Source organism: Vidua chalybeata, chromosome 26, assembly GCF_026979565.1.
Source record: "Vidua chalybeata isolate OUT-0048 chromosome 26, bVidCha1 merged haplotype, whole genome shotgun sequence".
NCBI classification, from domain to species: Eukaryota; Metazoa; Chordata; class Aves; order Passeriformes; family Viduidae; genus Vidua; species Vidua chalybeata.
The window spans coordinates 3,600,409-3,627,186 of NC_071555.1; the positions used below are offsets into that span (position 1 = coordinate 3,600,409).

The 26,778-nt window shown below is 39.5% G+C and overlaps 1 protein-coding gene across 4 annotated transcripts; it reads right to left on the minus strand.

Moving 5' to 3' along the window:
* Positions 1 to 224: 224 nt before the first annotated feature.
* Positions 225 to 25,976, minus strand: MPP3 (MAGUK p55 scaffold protein 3). 4 transcript variants are annotated; one of them, XM_053965373.1, is made up of 19 exons: positions 24,654 to 25,976; positions 21,821 to 21,925; positions 20,454 to 20,572; positions 19,893 to 19,970; positions 17,539 to 17,619; positions 16,907 to 17,044; positions 15,899 to 15,980; positions 15,008 to 15,093; positions 13,514 to 13,588; positions 12,355 to 12,551; positions 10,665 to 10,729; positions 9,508 to 9,528; positions 7,812 to 7,853; positions 6,964 to 7,128; positions 6,190 to 6,270; positions 4,738 to 4,831; positions 3,914 to 3,995; positions 2,629 to 2,751; positions 225 to 1,717 (listed from the first exon to the last, which is right to left on the minus strand). In XM_053965373.1, exons 2-19 carry the CDS (start codon positions 21,843 to 21,845, stop codon positions 1,535 to 1,537), a joined length of 1,737 nt encoding a protein of 578 aa, XP_053821348.1. In that variant the 5' UTR covers positions 21,846 to 21,925; positions 24,654 to 25,976; the 3' UTR covers positions 225 to 1,534. The 4 variants fall into 4 exon arrangements, with proteins under 4 accessions (XP_053821348.1, XP_053821347.1, XP_053821345.1 ...); XM_053965372.1 differs by having other exon boundaries at positions 225 to 1,714; positions 3,887 to 3,995; XM_053965370.1 differs by having other exon boundaries at positions 3,887 to 3,995.
* Positions 25,977 to 26,778: the final 802 nt, after the last annotated feature.

Genomic DNA, 26,778 nt, shown 5'->3' on the forward strand with positions numbered 1-26,778 from the left:
ACGTGGAGGAGTCCTCAGCATTTTTTGAGGCCACCAGGCTGCAGCACTGACAAGTGCAGGGACCTGCCTGGGAAAAGTTCTTGTTTTTGTAGCAGTGGGAACAGAACCTCAATGCCCACGGGCAGGACCATACATGAAAGCTGCCATTTGGAGAGGATGGATGGGGATGATTCTTCTACACAACTTTTTGGGCTTGACATAATGTAGATTCAGTGACACTGGTATGTAAGAAATGTGCTTTTAATATGCAATTTTTAGTTCTGCTAAATGTCATGGAACAAGAATAACATCATCTGTTCAGATATAAGGAACAAGACTGGTACACCAAAAGGTCTTCTTTAAAGGGCACAACACACAGGAAATATTAGATCTCAGCAGGCAAGTGAAAACAGGAAGTAGTTGCAGCTAACATGCACCTGTACAATGCTCTCCCCTTAAATCCCCCAAGTATTAAGCACAGCTACAGAATCATCTCTGCATCTTCCTAAGACCCACTCAAAAATACTGTATATTCAAGTCTCCTCAAATATATACAAGGTCCTCTACCAGTTTTCTTCTTCAGCCAATTAGGTGCTCTGGAAACCTTTACCAGATTTGGAACAGACGTAGTCATAAATGCTGGAAGGATGATGATTTTGACCTGTAGCTCCTTTTAGTGCCCTTTTTGGAGCTGTTCCATTGGTGTCAAGGCTGTCCCACCAGGTAGCACAGGCAAAGATGTTTTGCAGGAACAAAGCTTCTTAGCTGTCCTGTTTTAGAGCCATAAGCAGTTGTTTTCATGTACACTGTAAAAATCTGTTTTATGAGCTGGCCACTCATACAGGCACACTCCCAGGTTGTTCAGCATTTGTGACTGGGAAAGTGGGCATAAGCTGTGGCTGAGCAGACTAACACCTGTGACCTGTGCAAGACAACTTGGAGTACTGGGAAATGTGATGGACATAAAAAAACCCTTCTGTAGCTGGCCTGGTTTTTAGTGCCTAACTGAAGGATTTGCAATTAATGCTTCTGTGTGAAGGGAAGCGTGTTTTGCTGGCCAGTTGAACTTCTGAGTAAATGGCATGGTGTAACCTCTCTCCAAAGAACACTTTCCACCCAGCTGAGGGAGATTATTCCCAAGGGTACTTTATTCTGAAGTTTTAAATCTAGCCACAAAATTTATGGCTAGAATTGTGGCCAAAGGACAGAGCTTCCATCTTGTCAGTGTCTCAGCACAAAGTGCTCTGGAAGTGTGGGACCCTCTGAAACACCACTGTAACAAAATGCACAATTTCCAGTCTAAAGATCAGTACAAGACTGGACTGGCTTATTTGATCTGAATATCAACGTCTAAATGACAGCTGCTATTCAAAATTTTGACTCAGAAAGGCAGTGTCAGCTTGTGACTTTGTTTAGTGTTTCCTCATACAGTCTTTATTTATTGCCTTCTAGGTAAGATCAGCAGTTTTAAAGCAAATTCAATGTAGTTGCCTTTTCTAATCCATGTATTTACAAAACATTTTTATACAGTCTTTCTCTTAAACATGGTAACAAGCTATGACCTAACCCAGCTGACTGGTACCCAAAATGAATCCTTGTTTAGTTTATCTAACACAGTTTTCAGCTCATTACATGCACTCTGGAGATCTTCTTTCACCAGTACAGTATCAATTAAATGGCCATACTGCTCTTCAATGAATGCTGCTGAATTAATAATTTCCTGCTGTTCTTCATCCTGCTGATCAACACAAGATGTTGGTATGAAGTTTACAGCATGTCCTTCTGGTTACTAGCATTTTAAAGTACATTAGCACAACGAGTCATTACTCTGAGAACATATAACAAAAGCTACCATTACGAAAAGGTACTGAAGATATTAAAACTGAGATCAAGGAGCAGAATGCTACTGGCAGCTGATCCAAAAAACTGCAAGGGGCCTCAGGGAAGGGGGAAAATATGTTACAGGAGTGACATAAAATGGTGATACTTCATTTTATGTTGTTGTAGTTGCTGCCTAACCCAAGATATGGGAACCACACTCCTCAAAAACGGAAAAGAAATGCTGCATACACTGTCCCAAGTTCAGTATTTTTGAGGGCTTACACAAAAACTAACCAAGTGAACTAAGTTCTGTAACATATAAATTTAAGTTCAGGTTACCCAAAATTATGACATTATGCACTCTGTTCAGGTTTACACATCACCAAGCTGCAGCTGATCTAGGTTTGATGCTCAAGACATCCACATCCTGTGTTTTGTGAGAACACCATTAGAACACTGGCTGTGTGGGTGTCACTTTGGGGGTATAACAAAGAGCTGGCTGCCATCATCTTTTGATGGGCTGCTCATCAGAAATGTAAAATGATTGTTGGTTTATCTGAGTTCAGCAGCAGCTTCCCCTGCTGCAGCCTTGATGATGTACCCAGATCCATATGGAAGACTGGCACTTGGCTTCATGTTACTTTAAAACCTGAGTAGATAAGGAATAAAAAATTCCATTCTGAAGTTCCATCTGAAAGGCTACAGGACCTCCTTAGGGCCCCACTTTAACTCTTGTTATGGAAGAGGAGCTCTTTCATGTAACAGAAGTGCTAGCCCAAATACTTCTTTCATGTCTAAAAAGAAGAGATTAGAAGTTGGAACACTTACGAGGGGGGATGAGATTTCTTCTGACATGTGAGATTTTAAGACATGTTTTTTCTTTTCTGAAATGAGAGGCTTCACAAAGATAACATAAGGCTTAAACTCAGGAGTCCTCAAGTGCTTCACTGCCTGTGAACAGACAATTTTTTGTTATAAGACTTCTTTTTGCTACATGTCCATGATAGACTGGTTTCAGTGGTTTCTCTGGTACAGACTGACACACTGGTGTGAAGTCCTGTCTCCTACACATCTGACCACAGCAATCTTGCTCTTCAAACAAAGGCTCATGCCAGTGTCCTGACTCGCACACAAGAGTGCATGGAGCATGACCTGAACAGCACTGTGATTCCAAGGCCATGGCAAAAAATACTGAGGAAAGCATAAAACACCCTGACTTCATGGGCAAGTTATGGTTTGCTTTGCCTAAGCAGCCAAACACTGCAAATTTTAAACCTGGAATTCATCTGAGGTATTACCACAAGCCTTTTCCTAGCCCAGTTAGAAAATCTGGTTCAAACTTTCAAGTATTAACTCACAGCATGGGGGTATTAAGAGCAGGTCTACTGGCACTGCTTACACTGCTCCTGTCCTGGGGTGATTCATGATGTTACTGTATTGTGTATCTGCACCCAAAAATGGGTACTGTATCTTTGAGATCCCACAAATGAGAGCCTTGGGGGGTGTGGGTGTGCTACACCCAGCGTTTTTAAAATCAGAACTAGAATGGAAACAACAACTTTGTTCTAAGGATTGTCTCCAGGACCTGAGCAGGCTGGGACAGGGATGCACATTACTCCTACAGCAAGGGAAAAGTCCCACAGTGAGGACTACTAAAGAGACATCCAGGCTGTGTTGGATTATACTCTTTTCTGACCCAGACATGGGGCAACTGAGAGGGGTTTTAAAAACTTTTATTCCATTTTCAGTCTCATGTGAAGGGTGAGACAGTACAGATGTTATAATTCACTCCATCACAATCAGAAGCCAACCATTTCCTAATTACAACACACTGTAAGTGTTCCTTGGCCTATCAGCTTTTGCCACCCCATGCTGTAAATACCTTAAAGCCAATTATCTGAAATTACCCCTCGTGGGTCCTACTCCAATGCATCTTTCACAGTTCTATTTCTCTAAAGTATCTCATTTGCAAGGCCACAGCTGGACATGTAGGAACTGTAACCACTGCACTGCATTCCCAAGTCCCATTCTGCTCAGGCAGCAGTAAATCATATTTGCACTCTTTAAAATAAGCTGCAGAACTTACTTCAGGTACCACATCCACCAAACAAACCTTCTTTTTGGCCATCACAGACCGGATTGCCTCCAGACTTGTGCCATACAAATTTTCTTTGTACTCTCCATGTTCCACAAATCTAAAATGTCAATACACTTTTAAATACCATCTACAAAAATATTAAGAATATTTAACTTAGAACATTTGATAGCTGTTTTCTGAAGTCAAAGCAGTCAAAGAGGGAGGAGAAAGGCAGAAAACCAGGGGTGGGTAGGGAGAGATTTATTTTTTCCACTTTTTTTTTCCTTCCTTGCTTAGTAGCAATCCTTCATAAATCATTAACAGTTAATCAGCACTCCTGACAAAAAGGGGAAGAAGAATGGATATTTTTCACAGAAAACAGAGCAAATGTGACAAGGAAATGGACTGCAGTTCTCCCATCTTTTGGGAGACTAGTAAAGATGTGAACTTGGAGGAAACATGCTCAGGCTCACAATGTCAGGTACAAGCACAGGTTCACTCTAGCACACACTTTCAAGGAGACTTGTGAATAAAACTTTTCACCCATCACATTAAACAGACAGCAGGCCTAAGTATCTGTTACTTTCACTAGATTCAATTGTGACCAATCAGAAGACAAATGCAGGTTTAAATTCTAACTCAGGATCCTCCTATTGATGTTACTCCTAAATTGCTTCCAGCTAAATTTTGAGTTTGCTCTGACAGTCCAGACTCAGTAAAGAGCTTTGTACTTAGAAAGCTGAATCCTTCTAATACAGCTTGTCCACCTTATCACCTGATTTTGATATTCATGTGATGTAAAACTGAACAAGCAATATTTTTAAATAGTCAATCATACCAGTATCTTAAAATTAACTCACTTGTTTTGCTGCACATCTGTCTCAAATGATTGCTTAGAAACAAAATTGTATTCTACTCCCTCTCTCTCATGACTTTTCCTTGACCTGGTTGTATCTAGAAGAGAAGGAAAGCAAGACATGGGAGACATATCAGCCTTTGCAAACGTTTTCTCTACTTAGTTCCAGTCGCATTTTCACAACTTCAAACAAGAAAGTTACACAGTGGCAAAATCAAATGAACAAAATAGAAATCCGACCATAAAATTTTGTTTTAAACTCAATCTCATATATTGTATGACCAAAAATGAAGTTGTTTGCTCCCAGGAGTGCTGTAATTAACAAAAAAATTAGGAAGCATCCTTCTTACACCTGGTAGATTTAGCAGAGTATATCCTACAGAAAACTGTAATTTAATTGTTTGGAATTCTGGACTCTCATTTTCTTGGAAAGCTCAAAAATAAAACCAGGAAATATATAAAGTCCTATTATGCTGCCTTTGAATTTACAGTAAGAATATTGATGGCTGTATTGTATTGTGTGCATAATTATGTGAATCCCTTACTTTTGGTGCAATTTCTTTGTAATTGTTATTACTGTAGGAGAAGCTTTGATGATCATTCTACAAATCTGTGCCAGACCATAAAAGTGATGGCTCCTATTTTTATGTTTAAATTCAAGTAGGAATTACTCACTTGGGTTCTTTTGCTAACTTACTGAAGTCTTCCTGAAAAACTTTCTTTTTAAAGGTTTTAAATAACATATTAACAGTGCCCTCAATGTTAACTTTTTGGATTCAAAAAGTAGCTTGTTGGGGAAAAAAAATAAGAATTGACTTTTTGTGTGTCTGATAATTCCTTTTTTTTTTTTAGAAAATAATCCAGTTAAAGAAATTCAGTGTAACTCTAGCCACAAAGCCATGCAAGAATCACTAATTTCTCTATTACTCTGACTTGTTTGTTTGAACAGCCTAGATGTACTAATCAACTTAAAATCTTGCCCAAATTTTGACTTGATTTATTGCTGTCTGTTTCTTTTTTTTTTTTTAACTGCAGCTGTAATGCTGTTCTCAAGAAAAATCACCCTCTTTTAAACACACAATGTTTTGGCTGACTTTTAAGATAGTTTATCACACCAGCTCTTTTTGCTAGTCACATTCCATTTTTTCCTCCTGTATTCAGTTTTTAACAAACACTGAGAAAATGCAATCTGCCCACTCAGGAAAACACAATTAAAAAACCCCACTGAGCTGACAGAATTCCAAAATGCAGATGTGCCAATCACCTATATTCACAAATATTCACCTATTAAGGGTAAACATAGCATATTATAATGAGAAAAAAAAGTTAAGTACTTCAGAAATATGCATATAATCAGTAGAGCACAAATTATCATTAGTGCAGATGGCACAACATTCATTAGACAGCATTTATGGAATGAAGATCCACCAAACACAAATCAGTAAATTTTACTCACGTGGAACTGCAACACCATACTCCTGGGGGTTCTCTGACACAACTTTTTGCTTGAGCTCACTTAACTTGGCCCCCAAGCAACCTAATAAAATAAAATAAAACTGTCTGATAGGCTTCTGTGTGAAATGAAATACTGCAGAGAATAAATATATCAGTTTCACACAAAGAATATGATTCAGGAGTGTGCTTGAAGAAACCTCTTCATGAGAGAACTCATGACCATGCTCTGCCATATTCTGCTTTGAAGATCATCAGGAACAAATTTAATTCTTTGAATAACTGCTGGACAGTCACTTGGCAGACACTAAATCAGGAAATCTGTGATCTTAGCAGTCAATTCTATGAGACAGCCTTGAATTTTAGGGCATCCTGAGAAACTGGCTTAGCACAAGGCTGATAAGCTGAAATGAAAATTGCATGCAAAATCTTGTTAGATAATTCTAACATCTGCCTCTTCATCAACAGTTCTGACAGCCTGTGTAAACACTGGAGTATAAACCAAGGGAAAGTGAGTCAGAAAAATGAGAAATAGTCCTGCATCATTATTTTTAGAAGGATTTGGCGAGTTTGATTCCTTGCTTAGTTTTTTTCCTTTTTTATTTTTTAATGTAATTTAAAATAAAAGAGCGAGTTCTGACAAAAACAGAAAAACATTTTAAAAAGCCACCAGAACCACAAAACCCCCCAAACCAAACATCTAAAGAAAGCCTCTGGAAGTGCAGGATAAGGGAAGAGGGAGAAATGTGAAAAATTTTGAACCAACTGGGTAGCTTACCAATCAAAACCACCAGCCTCTGCTGTTCACCAGGCTGTTGCTGATATTTTGTGACTTCTTCATATGTGAGGAACTCTGCTCCATCTGCCTGCTCTGCTTGCTTGCCTTCATTGCCATTGTTCTCCTTCTCTTTACGACTTAACCTAAAGCTCCTGCGTAAACCAGCTGTGCAGAAAACAGAGAATACATGTTCCCACCTACCCAGATTTTCAGGCTTGTTCAGCTTCAAGTTATTGTCTTCAAATGTGAGTTATTCCCATAAATTTTGGTTATAATCAAATCAGTGCATATATGCTCAGATAATAGGAGAAATCTGTAACAAAAGCTGCTGCCATTAGGAAAAGGTGTTGAAGATATTATAACTGAGATCAAGGAGCAGAATGCTGCTGGCAGCTGATCCAAAAAATGCAAGGGGCTCCAGGGAAGGGGGAAAATATGCAGATGGGATGGAAAACCTAACATCCCATTGAATATGGGATAGAAAACCTAACATCCCACTGAATTTGGGTAAAAAAACCTCACATATGGGATAGAAAACCTCACATATGGGATAGAAAACCTCACATCCCATTGCATACGGGATAGAAAACCTAACACCCAACCTCTAATAAAATCCCCTAATATAACTTTAGCTGCCAAGTATTGGTTATGCCAAAGATTATGCCTCTTCACAGAGATAATCTAGCTTATGAATGTATGGGAAATTAATTTCAATAGTCCAATTTTATTTTTTTAATGTGGAGGTGGGTTTTTTTTGGGGGTTTTATTTGGTGGGGGTGTTTTGTTTTCAGTTTGGTTCTGGGTTTCTTTGGTGTGTGTGTGCTAAGGAAGAGGTTTTGGTTACTCACCTATATAGTGTCCATTGAAATATCCTTCACAGTCACAGTCTTCTGTAAAGTAGAAAGCAAGGAAGAGGGGGCAGGGCACAAGGGAAAGGAGAGTGAGAGGGAGGAAGGAAATATCTTAGACAATGTATGTGATACAAGTCTGGCTCATTGGCAAGGAAAGACATTTTATACCCTGCACTGTTTGCACATACTTTTTTAATATAATCATTGCTAATACTAAAAAAATACTTGCCTTGACTAGCGGTTTATATTTGAAAAAAATCCTTGACTTTGATATTGAACTAGAGAATTTTATATCTTGGTATTTACAGTTCCCAGAGTTTATGCTTTTCAGTGTTCATGACATTTGATTAGTGCTGCTAGTAAGAGACTCAGGCTTAAGTAAAAAAGAAGACTCCACAAACAGAGAGCTCTTTTTTAAATTAGTAAATTTATACATGAGTATGATTATGTAAGAAAATTGCCTCTTCTGATATTTCATTATCATTTGGGCTTGAAAAAAGGGCATCAGAAATGACAAAGATGAACTCTAACCTCCTTCATTTTGACCAAGTTAAATTATCATTGCTTATTAATTCTTTATTAAAAAAATAAAGATTTGATGCTTTGGTCATATGCATCTATGTAAAATACCATGTTAAAAACCCCCAACCTGCCCCTCCTCAAATTACAACCACCCCCAAGGCCCCTAAAGTGTGCACAATAGAACCATGATACTTAGCTGCAAAAAAATACTCTGCAATCCTAAGACAAATACTGAGTTCTCATACTTCCTGAAAGAGGGATGCCTACTTAACATTTAGGCACCTGTGCCCTTGCAATATTTACTGAACATTTTGGGATGGTGGTGTATGGGAAAAACCCAACCATAAGCAAAAATCTATAGCACCTAAACCTTTAACCAAAGATGCCAGCCAAGAGAGTGCTTTGGTTTTTAATGAATAGTTGCAATGCCAATGTGTACTCCCAGAACATTCTGCCTAAATTAAGAAAAAATTCAAATAGCAGTAAGATCAATTCATAGCTAAGATCAGAGCTGTTTTTGTTTTTTTATTTTCTGCTGTTCAAGGCAGGCTCTTTCAGACTGTGCTTTGACAGCTGGCCATGACTGCTAAACTCTGATTACAGAATATGATTAGTACTTTCATCAAAGTTGATGGAATACTTAATACTTGGAATATGAATATCAACAAGCAACTGTAATGTGAAAAAAGAAAACCACAGCATATGGAATTACAGGAAATACCTGATATTTGGAAAGGCAACTGGTACATGACATATAAACTGCATAAGCCCAACAGAGTTGCTCATAATGAAAATAACACAGAAAACAACAAAGACAAATCACTTAGGATTGACACAGGTGCCCTAAAATGCTAAACCCCAACATTTCTTTATTTTTTAAACATACCAGATACAAAGACTGCATTTAAATGGCAAGTCTTTGAACCTCACTCAGAAACCTACAGAACATGTAAATACATCTCAGAAGACAAATCTTTTCTCCTGAATCAGAAGCAAACTTGGGAGTTACCATTACTTAAGTCATCAACCTGAATTAGATTAAATAATAATTCACAAAGAAAATATCCTAGGAGCAGTATATCTACTGTTCCCTTTGGAATTGTAGCAAGTATTTCAGAAAATACATTGGTTGTTTATATTCAGACAGAAAGTGAGCTAGGAGAGCACCTACCTTTGTCAGAAGACTGATCATCTATAAGTTAGCATGAAAGGCAGAGTTGGGATGATATTAAAAGATGGACAAAAAATTGAGCAAAATTAGAGAAAATTAAAAGGAAGGTTCTTGTGGCTTAATTTGCTTAACAGGCTTTTCTATCTTAAAAAAAAAGTACTGCAATACAATACCCTTATCAACTGATTAAAGAATTTTGGGCTGAAATGTAGTTGTTATAACCAGTTATCAGCTTAACTGTCTTGAAAAAATCTGAGATAAAGCTTAAGCAGCATTTGAGTGTAATGGAAACTAATTTGGAAAAGCTTCATTTTAATCAGTAATGCAATTTTATAACTTGATTGAGCATCCTCCCTCCTTGTAGCACCTCTATCTCATCATGCACCAAAGGCAGAAATTCACTTCTATTACTCAATAGGGGCCATTTCCAGAACTCTTGTCTACACAAGGGTGGCAGCCCTAGCACAATCCTGGCTGCACACAGTCACAGGCTTCCCCCCACATCAACAGTGCTAAAATACCCAAGAGCAACAGAAACACATTTTGGGATAATTGTAACAGCTTCTGCTTTCCAGCACTTCCTAGGAATTTCCTCACAAGTAGAGGTTTTGTGAATAATTCAGTGTCAGAGACTGCAGAGCTGTAAACAACAATCACTCTGCAGTCTACTTAAGACCAACTCTGTAACATTAAGCCTGAAATACAGATTATATTTCCAGCTCCAGTGATTTTTATCTTCCTTAAAGCTACACTTTATTTTCATATGAGTTTGGAGTAGTTTCATGCACTCATATAAGAATTTTGAGAAGTATGCATTAGGTTATTTTTGCAGCTTTCAAGTTTCAAACCATAGAAAAAGTGTGAACACTAGCAAATTTTAAGGCATCTAAATATGTAAAGCCTCATGTTCTTGAGAGCAGGAAGAGAGGGACAGCTATGATGTTTGAAAACAATAGGCACTAGCAACTTGGATAAAGCTCAAACCCAAATCCTCCCCCATGGCAGCTTGTGTCCATGCATATCAACCAATGGCAGATGGTCTTTAAAATATCAATCAGTGGCAAAATACACTCAAAGACATCATTACTGAAATAACAGAAAAATACCGAGAACTTGGGGTCAATGAAAACATCACTGAAGGAACAGAACAGACTTACATAATGGTTTCTTCAGAGTTCTGGTATTCTGCAGAGTGCCTGTTGTTCTCCTGTAAGTCAGACGTCTGAATAGAAAAAAGTCGTATTTTAGATATGTAAACTCAGAATTATAGAGAATTTATAGCATGTTATACACATTGCATGGAAAATAAAGAATGAAATACGGCTTTATATTCATCAGAAACATTTTAAACTTTTTTAGAAAAAGAATGAAATACTGCTTTTTCTAAAAAAGTTTAAAATGTCTCTTATTGAACTATTTAAAAGGCTTTATTTAAAACTATGACAGTCTCAGATTGTTACTGGTAAGGGAATGAAAAGGAAATTCTAAAACATTTTATACTTTCATATATCAGAGCATAGAAATCAATAGTTTATCAATCTGGGTTTTTTTTCTATTTCCCTTTTGCCCACATGATCTTTTTTTGCAACATTAAGAAAACTAGATAACCTTTGTCCAAAGCAGTCACTGAGCTGTGCATAAGTAGAAATTATCCACCTTTTTCCAGATCAGTTTGAAGTTTTCTATTATTTACTAGTAAACAAACAAAGTTATCCAGCTTGTGTGAAAAGGTAAGAACAAAGTATCTAGTAAAATTTTTCTAAGTGCTAAAATTACAAACCAGTTCATAGTTCATATTTGCTCAACACCTCCTGCAAATAACCCAACACCAAAAGCAGCCCAACAATCCTGCACAAAAATCCAGCCCTCAATAAACCCCTCGCTGCTGGCAATTGAAACCACAATTTCTTCCCAAGTGTTTTTTTGCAATATTCATAACAGACAAAAGATGCTGCTCAGGGGAAACAGACACTGAAGCAATTTCTATATTCTTTTTACTTGTTTACAATGTAAAAAAAAATTAAAAGACTGCAGTGCAGCAGCATTTTATGACACATATGCATGCCCAGGAAGAAGGAACCAGCTGTAGAGGCAGAATTTGCCTCATGTTTCAAAGGAGCTTTCATGTAGTGGAGCCAAGACCTCAATTAGAAACCTTATGGAAATCATGCAGGCCAGCAACAGCATCAGACCTGTTCAACTGTTAGATACCCCCTCTGTAACACCTACAATCCAAAGCAGACATTTATAGTGAATTGCAGCAAGAATCAAAGTGAGACCAATGGCTTAAAACAGATTCCCTCTCAAATACAGGACTTCTGTGCTGCAAAGACAAGAACTGAGGGATATTTTGCTTCAGAAGGCACAGGTATCTTGCTATGAAAACAGAGAAACTTCAAGCTCCAGAAGGTTTCCCAGTCCAAGCTAAATACTCTCTTAGGAGCCAGAAGAAAGATCAGATATTATGTGCAGAAATTCAAAATAATTACAATAAATCTGTGGAAGTACAAGGCTGTGAAATACAGTCACATAACCATAAGCCAAAATGGTTAAGAGACTGATATTCCACATTTCGTTTCATACATGTTTGTTTAGCAAGTGCTTCTGTCCTCATGCTACAAAGCATTAAGACAATGGCAAAATACTCAAATCAAGCTAGGAAGTTTATGATATAATTAGAGAAGATGAAGTTTTTTAGCACTTTTCCCTTAGCAGCTGTATTTACCCTGGCATGACTGTGCCCTTCCATTTTCTGTGAAAAAAACCTGGCATAAAATGAATATATCAATATAGTGACACTGTATACACGTGAAAGAAAAATAAATCCTGTAATCTTTGCTGACAAACCTTTCTTGGAACTGTTTTGAGGGGATCAAGCCTGCTCTGAGGTTGGTATCCCCAACACGCTTGGCTTGCCACCACGTGGGATCATCCTGGCTCACAACTTCCAGCACGTGGCGTCGTTTGAACGGCAGCCCGGCCTCCTGGCAAGGAATGGCTCTGTCTTCTTTGGGGTTATAGCAGAAAAGTGCCCTCATAAACACCTTCAAAAGAAAATTACCATGTCATTTCTTCTTGTCCTATCTGGAATTTCAAATATCTGCTTTTAAAAGGCTTTTCCCAATGCTAACAATGCTAATGATACATACACTTTATCCCTCCTGCAAGCACTCAAAAATACAGACACCTAGCAGCTTATGCAGAAAAATAAATTAACTTTCCAGGGCATACCCAGGAATTATATATTGGATTGTGGAACATGAGACTCAAAAGACCAAAGTTCCAAGAAATATGATCACAATCTACATTAAGTACAAAATGTAATAAAGGAATGGTTGAAAAAAAATAAGGGGAGGAAGAAAACAAAAAAAAAAAGGATTTTTGGCAGAGTTGCCCAGCTGTAAATACTGTCCTTAAAATGTTCCTTTAATGCATCAAAATCTACTATTCAGCTTTGGATTTGTATCTTAACACACTTTAACAGAACAGCAGAGCCACTTCAGAAAGTGATTTGTGGGCTTCAAGGAAAAGTTCAGCAAACAAAAGCAGGGAAGGAGAGAGACTGACAGAGCAATCTTATGGGGACCAGTCAAGCAATTCCTCATTGCTGATCAGGTAGGGCAGATGAAATGGGCTGATGGGGTCACATGGTGAATGCAGCTCTGCTTGGAGAGAGGTCCATTTTCACTCAAGTGAGTGGCAAAATGCCCAGAGATAATGGACAGATTGCAACTGCCATGGTGAGAGGAGACAGCAGAACACAAAATTTAATTACATGTACCAAAAAGAAGAGGCAGGATTTCAGAAATGCTATAAAAGAACACCTGCCAAGATGGAGAGGAGAAGAGTCATGCAAGTAATTCTATTGAACAGAAGGGTACTGCACAAGAAAGCACTCTGCTATCTTTGTAGCTCAATTATGTGCCTGTGGCAGTTCCCTCTGGAGCAGCAGGAATGCTGCACTCACAGGGGTGTGAAGATGTGCTTCAGCATTTCAGCTGCATACCTTGCTGTCTTTTAGACGATCTTCTTCTTTGATGGCTGGAATTATCTTCAATGTTATTGACCCTTGAGACTGAGCCTGAGAAAAACAGAAATGGTTTTTTACTTTGAGAGCAGGACAAGGATAAAAAGCAGACTATTCAAGCTCCAGTTAAGGAGCTAGCAGCTGTCTCCTCAGAACTCTAACAGACCAAGCTAATCCACTATTTAACTGCATTACAGAGAATATCAGGATGTTCCATGACTCCACAACAGTGTCTTGCCCAAGGAGACATCCACAGTAACTACTTGGCTAAAACATATTAAGACCTGCATTAAAATTCCTTTGTTTGCTTTTACCAATTGCATTAATTTCTGGGCTACAGTTCAAAGGATGTTACATACTTCTGTGGCTGACCAAAATTTTTGCAGACATTTTAGAGTGCTGCTTTGAAAAATACTGCTGTGTTTTCTCCATATAGAGGCTAACTTGTTAGAGTGAAATGTAAGCATTTACAAAATAAACACCTACTTTCCCTCTAGAAATCTTAGCTAGGAAATTGCAATTATTAGTTATAGCAAGCTAAAAAGCACTTCTAGGTCTTTCAGAAATCTAGAATGGGTTTATCTTATCTGTTTTAGATGCCTGATTTTGCATGAGATGAACTGTGTTGTAGAGAAACTTGCAATTCTGCACAGATTAAAAAGCAAACACAGACAAACATTTCTTCAAAAAATAAACCAAAAAGAAAGTGTTACACTTCAGGCATTAACTCACACGGGACATATGTAATTAGAAATTACACAGGACAGATGAAGAGCATCCCAAGATCCCCATAAATAAAACTTTACACACTATTTAAGTGGTTTTGACACCCCCCACCCCCAAAGTTAAAAGCAGTCATTGGCATTATTTGGGATTATTTGATCTAAATTGAAATTAGGTGATGGAGCTGACACCAGCCTCCTTACTGTGTCCCTAACTCCACACCAAGACAAGGGGGAACCACGCCACAAGAGGGAAGTCAGAGATAAAGAAGCATAAGAGCTACAACACTTTCTACCAAGATTTGTGGGTATTCATGTTAGAGAAGCTTGAAGCAAGAAATTGCTCATGTCACCAGGAATCTGGTCAAGAACAGACTGACAGCTCTACTCTGAACACACGGACAAGACTCTCTTCAGCTTCCTCACACACCACATTATGAATCATCTTCTAGAAGGGTATTTCTAATTTGCAGTTTGCTTGCCATAAACAAAGCATTAAAGGGAAGTTCTTGACAGAGCAACATGTTAACTTTGTATTTGTATCTTACTTGGTACCAATCCAGTTCGCAGAAGTTTCTGAAGTCAAAAGGAGAAGACTAATCCACTGGGAGAAGAAAAACTCTTAATGCAAAGACAAGCAGGGATTGCATCTTTTAGCTCTATATTTTAAACTCATGGTTAAATTTCATCATCTACTGTAATTACTAGATCACCAAACAGAAAAGATCTTGAAATGAAAATCAGTGCAGACCAAAATCTGACTTATTTCTTCTGGTCGTTTGTGAAGCACAGTAATACCATTGACTTCTCTTAGTTCATCTCCAACATGGACAAGACCTGAAAAGATGGTAAATAAATTAAAATAGGTCTAGAGAGTGGAAAGCACTACTCCTCTGATGTCCAGCCTAAGTCATTAGCATGTACTTCCTCTCCTCCCTTATCCAGACTGATGGCTTTAGTACCAAAGCCAAGTGCCTTTGTTGGAAATGTGCCTCAGAGTCTCCTGCCTTTATTCCTAATGGCACTTTCTTTTCCATGCAGCACAGTCTCAAAGGAGAGCAGCATGCAGACAGGCAACTTGTGGCAAGGTACTCTGGAAAATCACTATTTGGATCAGCATTAAGTATGAAAAACTGGACTAGTTTCATGAGTGTGCCCAAATCTTACGAAGTCAGAGACGTGCTGCTGATTATAAAGGCAGGAATGACATGCCTGTCAACTGACAGATCAATACTTCACACTCACAGAAAGAATGCTAGACTAAATTTTTTTAACAAGCCATGAAGAGACTCTACAAGATTTAGATTTGTTTATCCAGTTCAATAAGAAATCTTGTACTTGTCATAGATATAGCTACTGTTAACTGACATAAAAGAATTTCTCAGTAAAGCCAACAGAAAACAACACATGATACACTGAATAAACCAAGCTAGTAGATTAAAAGTTAAAAACATTCTTTGTGTTTTTCTAAAGCTCAAACATACTTCTTCCATCTCTGTTTTTTCCTAATGGCCATTTTAATAAAAAGCATATGTAATTAGATTAACAGATTACTGATGAAATACAGAAATGCTAAGAGCATGCTTAGGAAACTTCAGAGGTTTCCAAATGCAACTTCAGAAATGTACTACTGCAATCATACCACTGCGATCAGCTGCACCACCTCTCATGATCCTTGCTACAATCACAGCTCCTGTGTGCTCATCTCTTCTGATGGTAGCTCCCTGAAATAAAACATACCCCCACCCCAAAAAAGGTAAGAAATTTGCCCTGAATTTAGCAAGCAGTGAAATAACATGTATGCTATTATGTCTTTTAAACTGGAATTAATTTATTCTATGGATTTCCTCTTTCTCCTTGATTTCCACCATTGCTCAAGTTTTGCCCATGCCAAGTGATTATGGGAAGATGAACCCACCTTCCTTTCTGCTGACTTTGATAAATGCTTATACTCCCTGCATTATTGTGGTCATCAAAATCACTCAAGTGTGCAAAACAGCTTATTGTAACAAATTCTTTCTCCTCTTCTTCTGAATCTTTATACAATACAGTCAGCACTTTTATGTGTAAAAACAACAAAAGCCAAGTAATTGGATTTATTTTCCTCCTCCTACCTCTGCTGGCAATACAAAGCTTTAATCAGAAATTCAGTCACTGCTCCCTTCTACTACTGTGATACACAAAAAGCAGATTTCTTTCCCAATACAACTGTTTTTCCTTAGGGAATCAATTCTTCCATTTCCATTTGTATAAAATTAGGACCTTGACAATATAATGCTTACACACAGTTATCAAACATACTCTCACTGACTTTCATGCAAGTGAATACCTTATGTCATTGAATGTTAGCAACAGTGTCAAAAGATTTAATACATATAATCAGCATAATTGCTCCAACATATACAGTTTCTTCACTGTGTTTCCTGTGCTAAAAGGCATTATAAACGATGCCCACGAAGCATCTAAATGCAAAATTGTGAAGGTGCATTTACCATTTACCAAATTATTTTTTATGTTACTTTATAAGCTTCAGAACACTCCAAGTTTCTGAAGGCTATTTGAGGACATCTTCAAGTATCTCCTCCATACTCCCAATAACACTCTTGCACTATAAAGTTTTATGACTAGAGATGGGTGATCTAATATGTACCAAGGGTTCTTTATTTTTCACTAGCCGAACAATTTTCACTGATTCCTCATCAAAATCATCATCAAAATTATCAGGTAGAGGTGGAAGAGCTGGGTCAAAGTTCTTCTGTGCTACTGTGTCATGTACTACAAGCATTGCCTGCATAAAGGAAATAAAAAAACAGTAATGCAATGGAGTAATACTACAATTCCCATTCTCATGTTTCCAGTATTACAGCAAAATTAAACCTCCCCCTTTCTACCCTCACCACAAATCCTCTAAGAAAGATTTAGCAATTACCTTACCCATCATATTGGTATATGTCAATATTTAAAATAAATCCAGGTAAAACAAAAAACAAAGTGGACAATGAAAAGCAAGAAAGCATCCTTTTCTTCTCCTTTTCTTTCCTGGTCCCTCAGAAAACAGTAAGGAAGGGAGGAATGGAAGACAGCATGGTACATTATGCTGGAAAGCTGTCTCTTTTCAATTTCCTTCACATCCTAAAGTCTGCAGGAAATCCCACTGGAATAGAAGTTTGGAGGAGGTTTTTCCTTTCTCCTAGGGAAGCTTCTATTTAACTTTTCTGTTACAAAATGTTCTATTACAATTCTGCAAAGGCATTTTGTTAAGATCCTCAATGTGGTTTTTACCCTGAGATGTGGTGTTGACAACAGCTGAAGCAGCTCTTTTTCTTCATTATTCACTGGTGCTGTCTGCAACTCTTCTATTACCTTTAAAATAAAAATTTACAACCTCAAAATTAAGGGAGTCCAATGAACAAGATCATACATTTCTGTTGAGTGTTTGCTAACATCTATCATCCATCAAAGTAGTGTGCACAGATCAAAACTGATCCCAGTCCATAGTGCATGAAACCTGAAAGAAACCAAAAGTTTCTTTAGCTATTTTTATTAGATAGTACAGAAGACAGCATTAGGAATCAGAATCAGAATCCCTAAACATACATTTTAAGAGTTATTCCATCAATAGGATTTCAGGAGCAAGTTCTGAAATTTTAAATTCTATATGGAATATATAAATGATACCTGAAACAACACTCTTGTATTATTTGATAAAAGACTTTAAACCTTTCTGAAGTAATCTAGTATTACCTGTGTGGAACATGCAACAGAACTTCCCTTGTTCCCCTGCAAAACCTGGGCACCAAAATATGCCCTGGACTCTCAGGCATTTTAAATGAAAGATGAGAGAAATAATGGAGGCACTTCTGCACTGGGCTGAGTGGGTGGGAGGAGAGAGAAAGCAGGGGAGGGAGGAGGAAGGGAAAATGGGTTGAGGCAAAAGAGATTTCCTTACCCTGTTAAGGGTTCTAAGCAGGGAAGTTATATAGTTCTATAAAAAACTTCTCTGCTATTCTGAAGAGGGAACTTTTGTATGACTTGACACGTAGCAATGCTGAAACTTTTGTGGAAGTGGTACACTGTGTGTGGGAACAGGGAGAGGGGGTATGCTGCATGTTAAGGGAGGCACTGACAGGGGTCTCCTGACTTTGAAAAGGGAAATATTCCAGCTCCCAAACCTTCCACTGCCCTTCCTATGCTATGGTAGAAAACAGGTGCATATAGAGAGCCAGCAAATGGAGAATAAATTTCACTTCACAGACACAAGGCATTGTGTCACACACAAATCTAAGACACAACTCTGCTCTGTGAACAGACTGGGGCATGAACTGATTGAGAGCAGCCCTTAGGAGAGTGACCTGAGGATCCTGGTAGATGAAACATCAGATACATGAGGGCAATATATCCCAGCCTGCATGGAGAGAAGCAGCCAGCAGGTCAGGAGAGGTGATCCTGTCCCTCCTCCTGTTCTCATAAGAGCCCCTCACTCAGAGCACTGTCAGCTCCAGAGACCCCAGTGCACAGACCTGTCCTAGTGCATCCACAGGAGGATCACCAAAATGCTAAGAGGGCTGGAACACCTCTCCTAGGAGGAAAGGATGAGACAGTTGGGATTGCTCTGCTTGGAGAAGAGAGGGCTTGGGGGAGACTTTACTGCTGTCATTTAGTGTTTTACAGTTTTACAGTGACTTCTGTGAGCCAGAGAGAAGTTTGATAAGAGGATCCATGTTTACCTCTGAAAGAATTTCCCACCAAGGTAGTTGACATAGAAACCAAGAAAGAAAGAAGGATAAATAAGAGAAACCTGCAACTGCCTATCAGCACTTTGTCTCTGGTGAGCAATGAGTAAAGTGCAGACTTACGAGTTCTGTAAGAATATATAAAAAGCATGCAGGCTGTAACAAAACAGTTTGAAGCCTTCTGAAAATGGAGTGTGTTGCTTTGTGCTGTCTCTCTCTCAACTATGAGAGCACATGAAGGAGGCTTACAAGAGAGAGAAAAGCTCTTTACCAAGGCCTGTACTGACAGGACATGGGGCAGCAGTTTTAAATTGAAAGAGAGCAGATTTAGATTGGATATAACGAAGAATTTTTTTTATGATGAAGGTGGTGAGATGCCAGAACACCTGCATACTGAGATGCTGGAAACAAGGCTGCCAAAAGAAGTTTGGGATGCCCCAGCTCTGGAAATGTTCAAAATCAGGATAAACAGGGCTGTGAGCAATCTGATCTAGGGAAAGGTGAGCCTGCCTGTGGTGGTTAAATGAGATCCCCTTTCAAGGTCCCTCCTTGAACAGCAGTGCTGCCTGGGTTGTAATGGTTTTAAGGCTGAATAGAAGACTGAATGCTCAGCTGGGATAGCCTATTGTCAACACAGGGCTGAATGCTTTTTGCAGCCTCTCCCTTAGGAAGGCCATTCATAATATCCTTTCCTTCTACCTGAATGTGTCCATCTTCACTAGACATTTAATGACTTGGTATTTTTGAGCTCTCATTTCCTTGATTAATCGTGGCCAACAGATTACAAAAAGAGCTGGGAAAGATGAGAAATATGTTCACATATAGTACAATTACAAAGCTTTGATTTGTTAGAAAAGCAGGCATAAATAATAGGAAAATTATGAGACAAGAATTTTTACTCACATCTTCAACTAATCCTGCTGCACTATGTAAAACAGGAGTTGGACTCTGTCTTTCATAATGACGGAGCTTTTCATGAATCTGAAAAAAGATTATTCAGGGATATTTCTACAGAGAGATACAAAATTTTCTAAATATACCTACACTGGAATATTTTTCTATTTAAGGAACATTATTTTTCTGACATATCTCAGATAAATTATATCTCTTAGGGTTATTTTTGTTTTGTTTAGGACTCTTAGTTTTCTTTTTGCTCATGGTAGTTTCAGACAGAAAATCTGTAAAGACTTTAGGAGCACAAGGGAAAAAATGAAGGCATCTCATACTACATTTTAGCTATGGGGTACTGTATCTTCATTTTAGCAAGAAAAGCAGAAAAATTTATTTCTGAACAAAATATGCTAATTGTCAAACATTATTAGTGTTTGTTCTTAAACACACATATGCTTTGGTCAGTACAGAATTCTTAAAAAAAGTTTGGCAAAGTAAATGGTTGATAAATCAAGGGAACAGAGAAAAAGTAAACTGTAAGGAGAATGTACATAAATAAATGCAAACTTTTACCTTCATCAGGTAGCTGAGACTTCTTTCACTGAAGACATCCCTAAGGAATCCCATTTCCTCTTTATGATTTGAATCAGGTCTTAACTGAGACGTCAAAAGGGCCAAAGTTTCATGCAACCCTAAATTTAGATTCAGGACAGAACAAAAACATTGTACACAGCATTTCTCACAGGACCTTCTACTGCAGACTTAACAGTCTCTACATTTATTTGGGCACCACATTGGTGATCATCAAATTTGCAGAGACACTCGTGTTTATCTTGTGTTTATCCACAGTTCACTTTGCAACACTCCCCTCGTAAGTGTCAAACACACCATCATATTAAGGCAAAAGCTAACAAAGTTATATATATATATATATATATATATTTTTCACATTTCCCACTTCATGTTTATTACTCCTTGTTTCCAGAATCCTTTTTTTCCCTCTAACAAATTTTGAATTTTTATTACCACAGCAGACTCTCAAAATGACTGAATGACCTCCTTTTTTGCACAGGTAGCAGCTCTACTTCCCCAGCAACTTTGCTTACAAGCGTTATCCTGCCCCTTCCACTCTGAGGCACCTATAAAAAGCCAGGCCTGACCAGAGGAAGAAAGGATAGGTGTAGATTTCCATTGTGGTGAAATCAAAGCTTGTGGCTAGCTTTCTAAAAAGTATTTAAATCACCAATAATCCAAAATTTTCAGCACACACGGCCAGACAAACGCCAGATTTTTCCTGGTGAACCATGTCTGGGAACACAAGACCAAAACAAAACAGGAAATAAAAAAAGGTGGAGGGGGTTAAAATCTATTCCTGTACCTATTCTCTCCATGAACCTTAGAGTGGATTTTGATCCAGGAGACTCAAACTCACTCCTGCTTTAACCCTAAGCATCATTTAATATCTGTGACTTCTCCTGGGCAGCATACTGGAGAAGCTAGTAAAGTAGGCCTGAACAAAGTCACTTATTTTAAGTTAAAAGGAAGAATATTTACAAAGTTTATCAAGCCTTGTTCAGAAAATATTAAGAAATGACACAGCAAGCAGCAGATGTATATGGGCTGATCTTTAATAAGCACGTATAGAAGGCACTGTTACACTGAGAGGTCCAACTCTGCCTACAGGAGCCTATCAGAATATATTCAGGTCTATCAGAATATATTCAGGTGCTCTAGCGTTATTAGGAAACTGTTTCCTGACAAAATTTATTAATTTTCACCTTTTATATTCTGCCTTCTTTCTTGTAGGTAATTGCTCAAAAACTCCAGTTGAATTATCTTAATTCTATTACATTTTACTCCTATTTAAATTATTTTTATGTGTTAAACAGCTATTATAAGATTTCAGTCAGTATTCTTTTGAAAGCATGCAGTTGAGTTACCTGAGTCTTCTGAAAGCACTGGCATGGCTTTGTTCTTCCTCTTAGAGACAAATGTTCAACCAAGAGGATTGTTTCTTCTTTCTGGACTGTGGTTCAGAGGCAGTCCTGAAATGAGCAAACATAATACCTAAGCTCAAGTATGCAAGAAAAATGGCAGGCATGTAAAAATAGCAATTTTTCTAGTTTCCAGTTTAACCTGGATCAAGCAGAGTTCTGCAGTTATTCTGCTGTGCAAGTAACAATGTAAAATACTAGGTTACGTAATGAAATGTAAGTAAAATGAAAAATACTAGGTTATATGGTTATATAATAACCACATTGTATCTTGGATAAAACTGAGGCTGAAGAGAGTATCTCAAGATAGGTCTAAATAACTGCCTGAAAAAACAGAAGAGAAGGGATGTTTAAAAGCACTGGAAAATATCACGTGCACAAACAGAGCATGCAGGAAGATGCCACATCACAAGATGTTCTGGGGCTTCCTAAAAGCTCATCTCAAAGAAATGTACACATCCCTGGGATTCTGATGGAACCCATGCTACAGTTACATGCAGCTCCTTAAAGCTGGCAGGACTGGCACTCTACCAACCTTGGCCACAGGTACTAAGGATGTTATAAAAAATAAAGCTACTTCCATGCTCAGAAATTGCTTTAGATGTTTCTCTTGCAGATTCCTCTTGGCACTGAGAGCAAATGACTCCAGAGCAATATTTTTTCTTTTATTTAAAAAAAAAATCAAAACTGAATCTATGCATGTAATTACCAGTCCAAGATGAAACATGTTTCAGGGCACTTACAATCTTGTTCATGCTTATAAAATTCTTTGGAGTAGTATCTGCATAAAAATAAACTTCCATAACAGCACAACATACTCCAACTCTTTGCTGAATACAAAAAAGGATGCTCTTTGTGTTTCTATTTGTAGATAAGTCTCTGAGAGTTTCATTGTATGAAACAAGTTTGATGGTCTTCCATTTTAAATTTTCTTCATTAGCTGCCCGAAAATACCATAGTACTGCATGGCAAATTAACATTTACTTATTTAGAATTTTCTAGATTCCTGAGTTTCTCTAAACATAGTGAAATATTAAGCTCAACAGTCACCTGTGTTTTACACCCTGTATTTTTTATGACTACAATTAATTAATCCATCTGGGCATCAAAACATAGCTGGACTTCTCTAAATAAAGGAGCTGAGTGTTGAAATCTCACTCTAATCCATGGATTGTGCTCCAGTGCATTATATATACCATACCTTTATTTAAACACTCTTATTACCTAAAAACTCACACACTTCATGCAGAAGAAATTTATAGGCAATTTATTCAACTGCTTTGGTTCCTTGACTGTGGCATTTCATTTGGCACATATTTAAATCTTCTCAAATTATTAAGAAAGAAATTGCATGTCTCATCTTTGCAACAATGCATGCTTCCTACAGTCAAACCTATTTAGCAGCAAACCCCACGAAAAGCCAAGCTGTTTTCCAGATTCTTAGTGAAAAAAGCCTGGAAAACACACATTTCAGCACCTTAAAAACCTGACAGCAAACTCAGGAGCATCAGAATTAGTCCAGTTAGGCACAGCAGTCAAAATGGAGGCTTCCATGCTCTGTAAAAATCCCGTTACACAGAACTGCCTGGAATGAACACTCCAAAGAATGAAAAGCATTCCATACCCAGGGCTGGCTTCAGAGCTATTAAAATGGTATTCTGCAAGATGGGTCTCAAAACCATAAATCTGTCCTCTCATCATTGTAGCATCAATAGGCTCAAATACACTTTTCCTCTTTAAAAAAATCTGTCTAAAAGTTCATTCATTTTTCACACATATCCTTGACCAGCTGCTCCCAAGACTGAATGCCTGAAACACCCTTCTTACCTAGAAAAAGGGTTGTTAGTATTTCGAAAGGGCTAAATAAACTAAACTGATGCTTGCCATGGGGTCAAAGCAGGAGATAAAACAGAAGTATAATATGACCTGGCATATCCCCATTAACTTGTAGAATAAACCTATTGTGGCTCACAGCCTAACACTACATAAAGCTTTTGTAATCCAGATTGTATCATTCAAAGCAATAGCTGCTTTCAGAAAGCATCTGCAGTTTAACATTTTACACGGCCCTAGCGATTAGGTCAGAAGATACATCAGTATCCTGACCGGGCCATAGGTGATAGCTGACGGCCACACAGGATTTCTCCTCCTGTCAAACCTGAGGGAAGCTCTTTCGCGGGGTACCGTACGTACTCTAGCATGGAAAGACTCCACTCTGGTGCTGACCGAAGCACAGACAAAACCGCACAACCCTGCTGGGCACCACGGGGCCGGACTCTTCCTCCGAGCCCCCCCCCGTCAGGGGGCAGCTCCGGCCCAGCCGCGCCGGGCGCTCCGGGCTCAGCCGGGCAGCCTCGGGCGGTGTGGGGGTCCGCCCGACACCCCACGGGCAACCCCGGCAAGGGCTGTCCCGCCCCGGAGAGAGCTTTATGTGAGCTCCATCGAGCCGGTGATTCTGCCGGAGGTGACACTTGAGGGCCCAGACCTCCTCACAAGCTCCACCGCGTACGGAGCGAGGCTGCGCTCCGCACCGGACCGGAGAGACACGGCCCTGCCTGAGCTGCTTCCCGAGCCGCGAGGCCGCGCTCAGCGAGCACACTCCGCGCCCACATCCACCAGGCAGCCCTAACCCGGACCGAGCCCCCAGGCACAGCCAGCAGACCCGCGGGCTCCCTCACGCCGGGCAGCGCCTCGAAGGCAGCACCGGAGCCCGGCCCGCAAAATGGCGCCGCCCCCGCCGCCTCAGCAGCCCCCGCGCCGCGCCCCGGGCCGCCGTTACCTGCGGGAGCGGCCCGGGCTGGGCTCCTGCGGCGCTGGAGGCTGCCCCGGCCGGCCGCGGAGCTGCCCGCAGCCTGCTGCGCACCTCGCTCATGCGCCCTCAGAGCCGTTCTACGCACGCCTCCCTCCCTCCTGCCGCCCGCCCCCGAGCTGCCACGGCCTGAGGGGCGGCTGGGGCCGCTGCGGAGCGGCTGGGTCGTCCCGGAGCGGCGGTTCGCAGCGAAATCGGGGTGTCAGCACCGTCAGGGTTAGTGCTGCCAGCTCCGCTCCGCGGGTTCGCCCCACAGCTGGCGGCTCCGGACGCGGCTGTCCCGGGGGAGCCTCCAGACTTCCCTTATTGAAGTCACTCTTGGGGACTGTCAGGAAAGTCCAAAACGCCAGAGGTTTATGTCCAAAAAGGAGACAGAGGAATCCTTTAACTTTATTCGAATAAAGAGAGAGAGGCCAGCGGGGCACAGAGCTGCGGGGTTTTCTCTCTCGGGGTTTCAGAGGACTCAGCCTCCCTTTTATCCTAACTCCTGGCAGCACGGTGCCCTGTTCCTGTCCGCTCTGCTGAGGTACCTGGAGGGTGCAGCCTTCCCAAACCGCCCAGCCCATATCCCCCCTTGAGCCTGGCGTTTTACCACAGAAGTTCAGCCTTGTGCAGACCCTTGCCTATCTCAGGAGCCAAGCTGTCCGGGCCTGCTAGCAAACCTGCTGCCCAAAGTCAGTAGAGACTTTAAGGCCCATTTCAAAGACGTCAACACCCATACCTGCACCCATCACCCTATTTGTAAAGTCTTTGGCACACATCTTTCCTTTCAGGACCAAGTGTCATTCATCATCTGGTCAGTAGCTAGGTCTTGCTAGGTGTGCTGTGGCATTGCAAGACTCGGAGGACATTGCAGAGAGTTTCTGAATTTTTTTACAGGAGGATTCATCCCAAGAAGGTGCAGTGTTGAAGTGTGCACAAAAATAACTTAGGGCAAATCGTGCTGGTGGATGTTTGGTGTCCAGGAATTGAGGGAGCAGGCTGACAGCACAGGGCAGATGGCAGGGCATGCTCAAGAAGCCATCCAGACCTTAAAGGTGGAGACAAAAATCTGTGGGAGAGGTTTTACATCAACTGCTCTGAGCCAGAGAGAAGTTTGATAAGAAGACCCATGTTTAGCCCTGAAAGAATTTCCTACCAAAGTCATTGACACAGAAATCAAGAAAGAAAGAAGGATAAATAAGAGAAACCTTCAACTGCCTATTCCAATCAGCACTTTGTCTCTGGTGAGCAATGAGTAAAGTGTAAACTTACAAGTTTTGTAAGAATATATAAAAAGCATGCAGGCTATAATAAAAACAGTTTGAAGCCTTCTGAAAATGGAGTGTGTTGCTTTGTATTGTCTCCGTCTCAACTATGACAAAAATCTGCACTCAGTGAAGTGGGTAACCAATGGACAGACAGAAAGTGAGGGTCACTAAAAATCATAGCATGGCAGAAGATCTGCTAGGCTCTACAGAGGTAGGTTGGGGTTTTTTTCTAAGAAAATAAATGGTATTATTTAGGAAACAGGCTAGGAACAGATGAGTTTTAGATTGCAAAATACTGTAGCTGTTTAAACCTTAAAAGTCCTCAGCAGTAAGGACAGGACAATATTATTCACTTATCAGATGCAATACTAAGTAATAATTTAAAAGTATAGCTATATTGGACAGTCAAGCTCTTAGGAGTAAGACATCCTTTAAAAATATTTACTTATATGAAGACAAGTCTGCAGCACAGAACATTACTCTGAAAAGAATAACCAAGCTATTTAGCAAAGTATTCACAAAACATGATGATTTTTTGCTCTACAGAATTTAATATATAAGTAAATAATATTTTATACAAAGTTATTCATATGTGATACATCACTATGGTGATAAATGTCATTAATAAAGACAAAGAAGAAATGGTTCCCAGTATTCTAAGGTTCACCTGAACAAAGAATAATGTAAAAGAAAATAATATTTTCCATCTTCCAAGCTACAGAGCTGCTTTCATCTGCATCAATCACTGCTGTGACTGTAAAAGTATAGGAAAACTGCCAAATTTGTCAAAATAGAGTGACAAAGACATACAGAGACTTGTCATCAGGCAGCTTTGATCGTTGTTA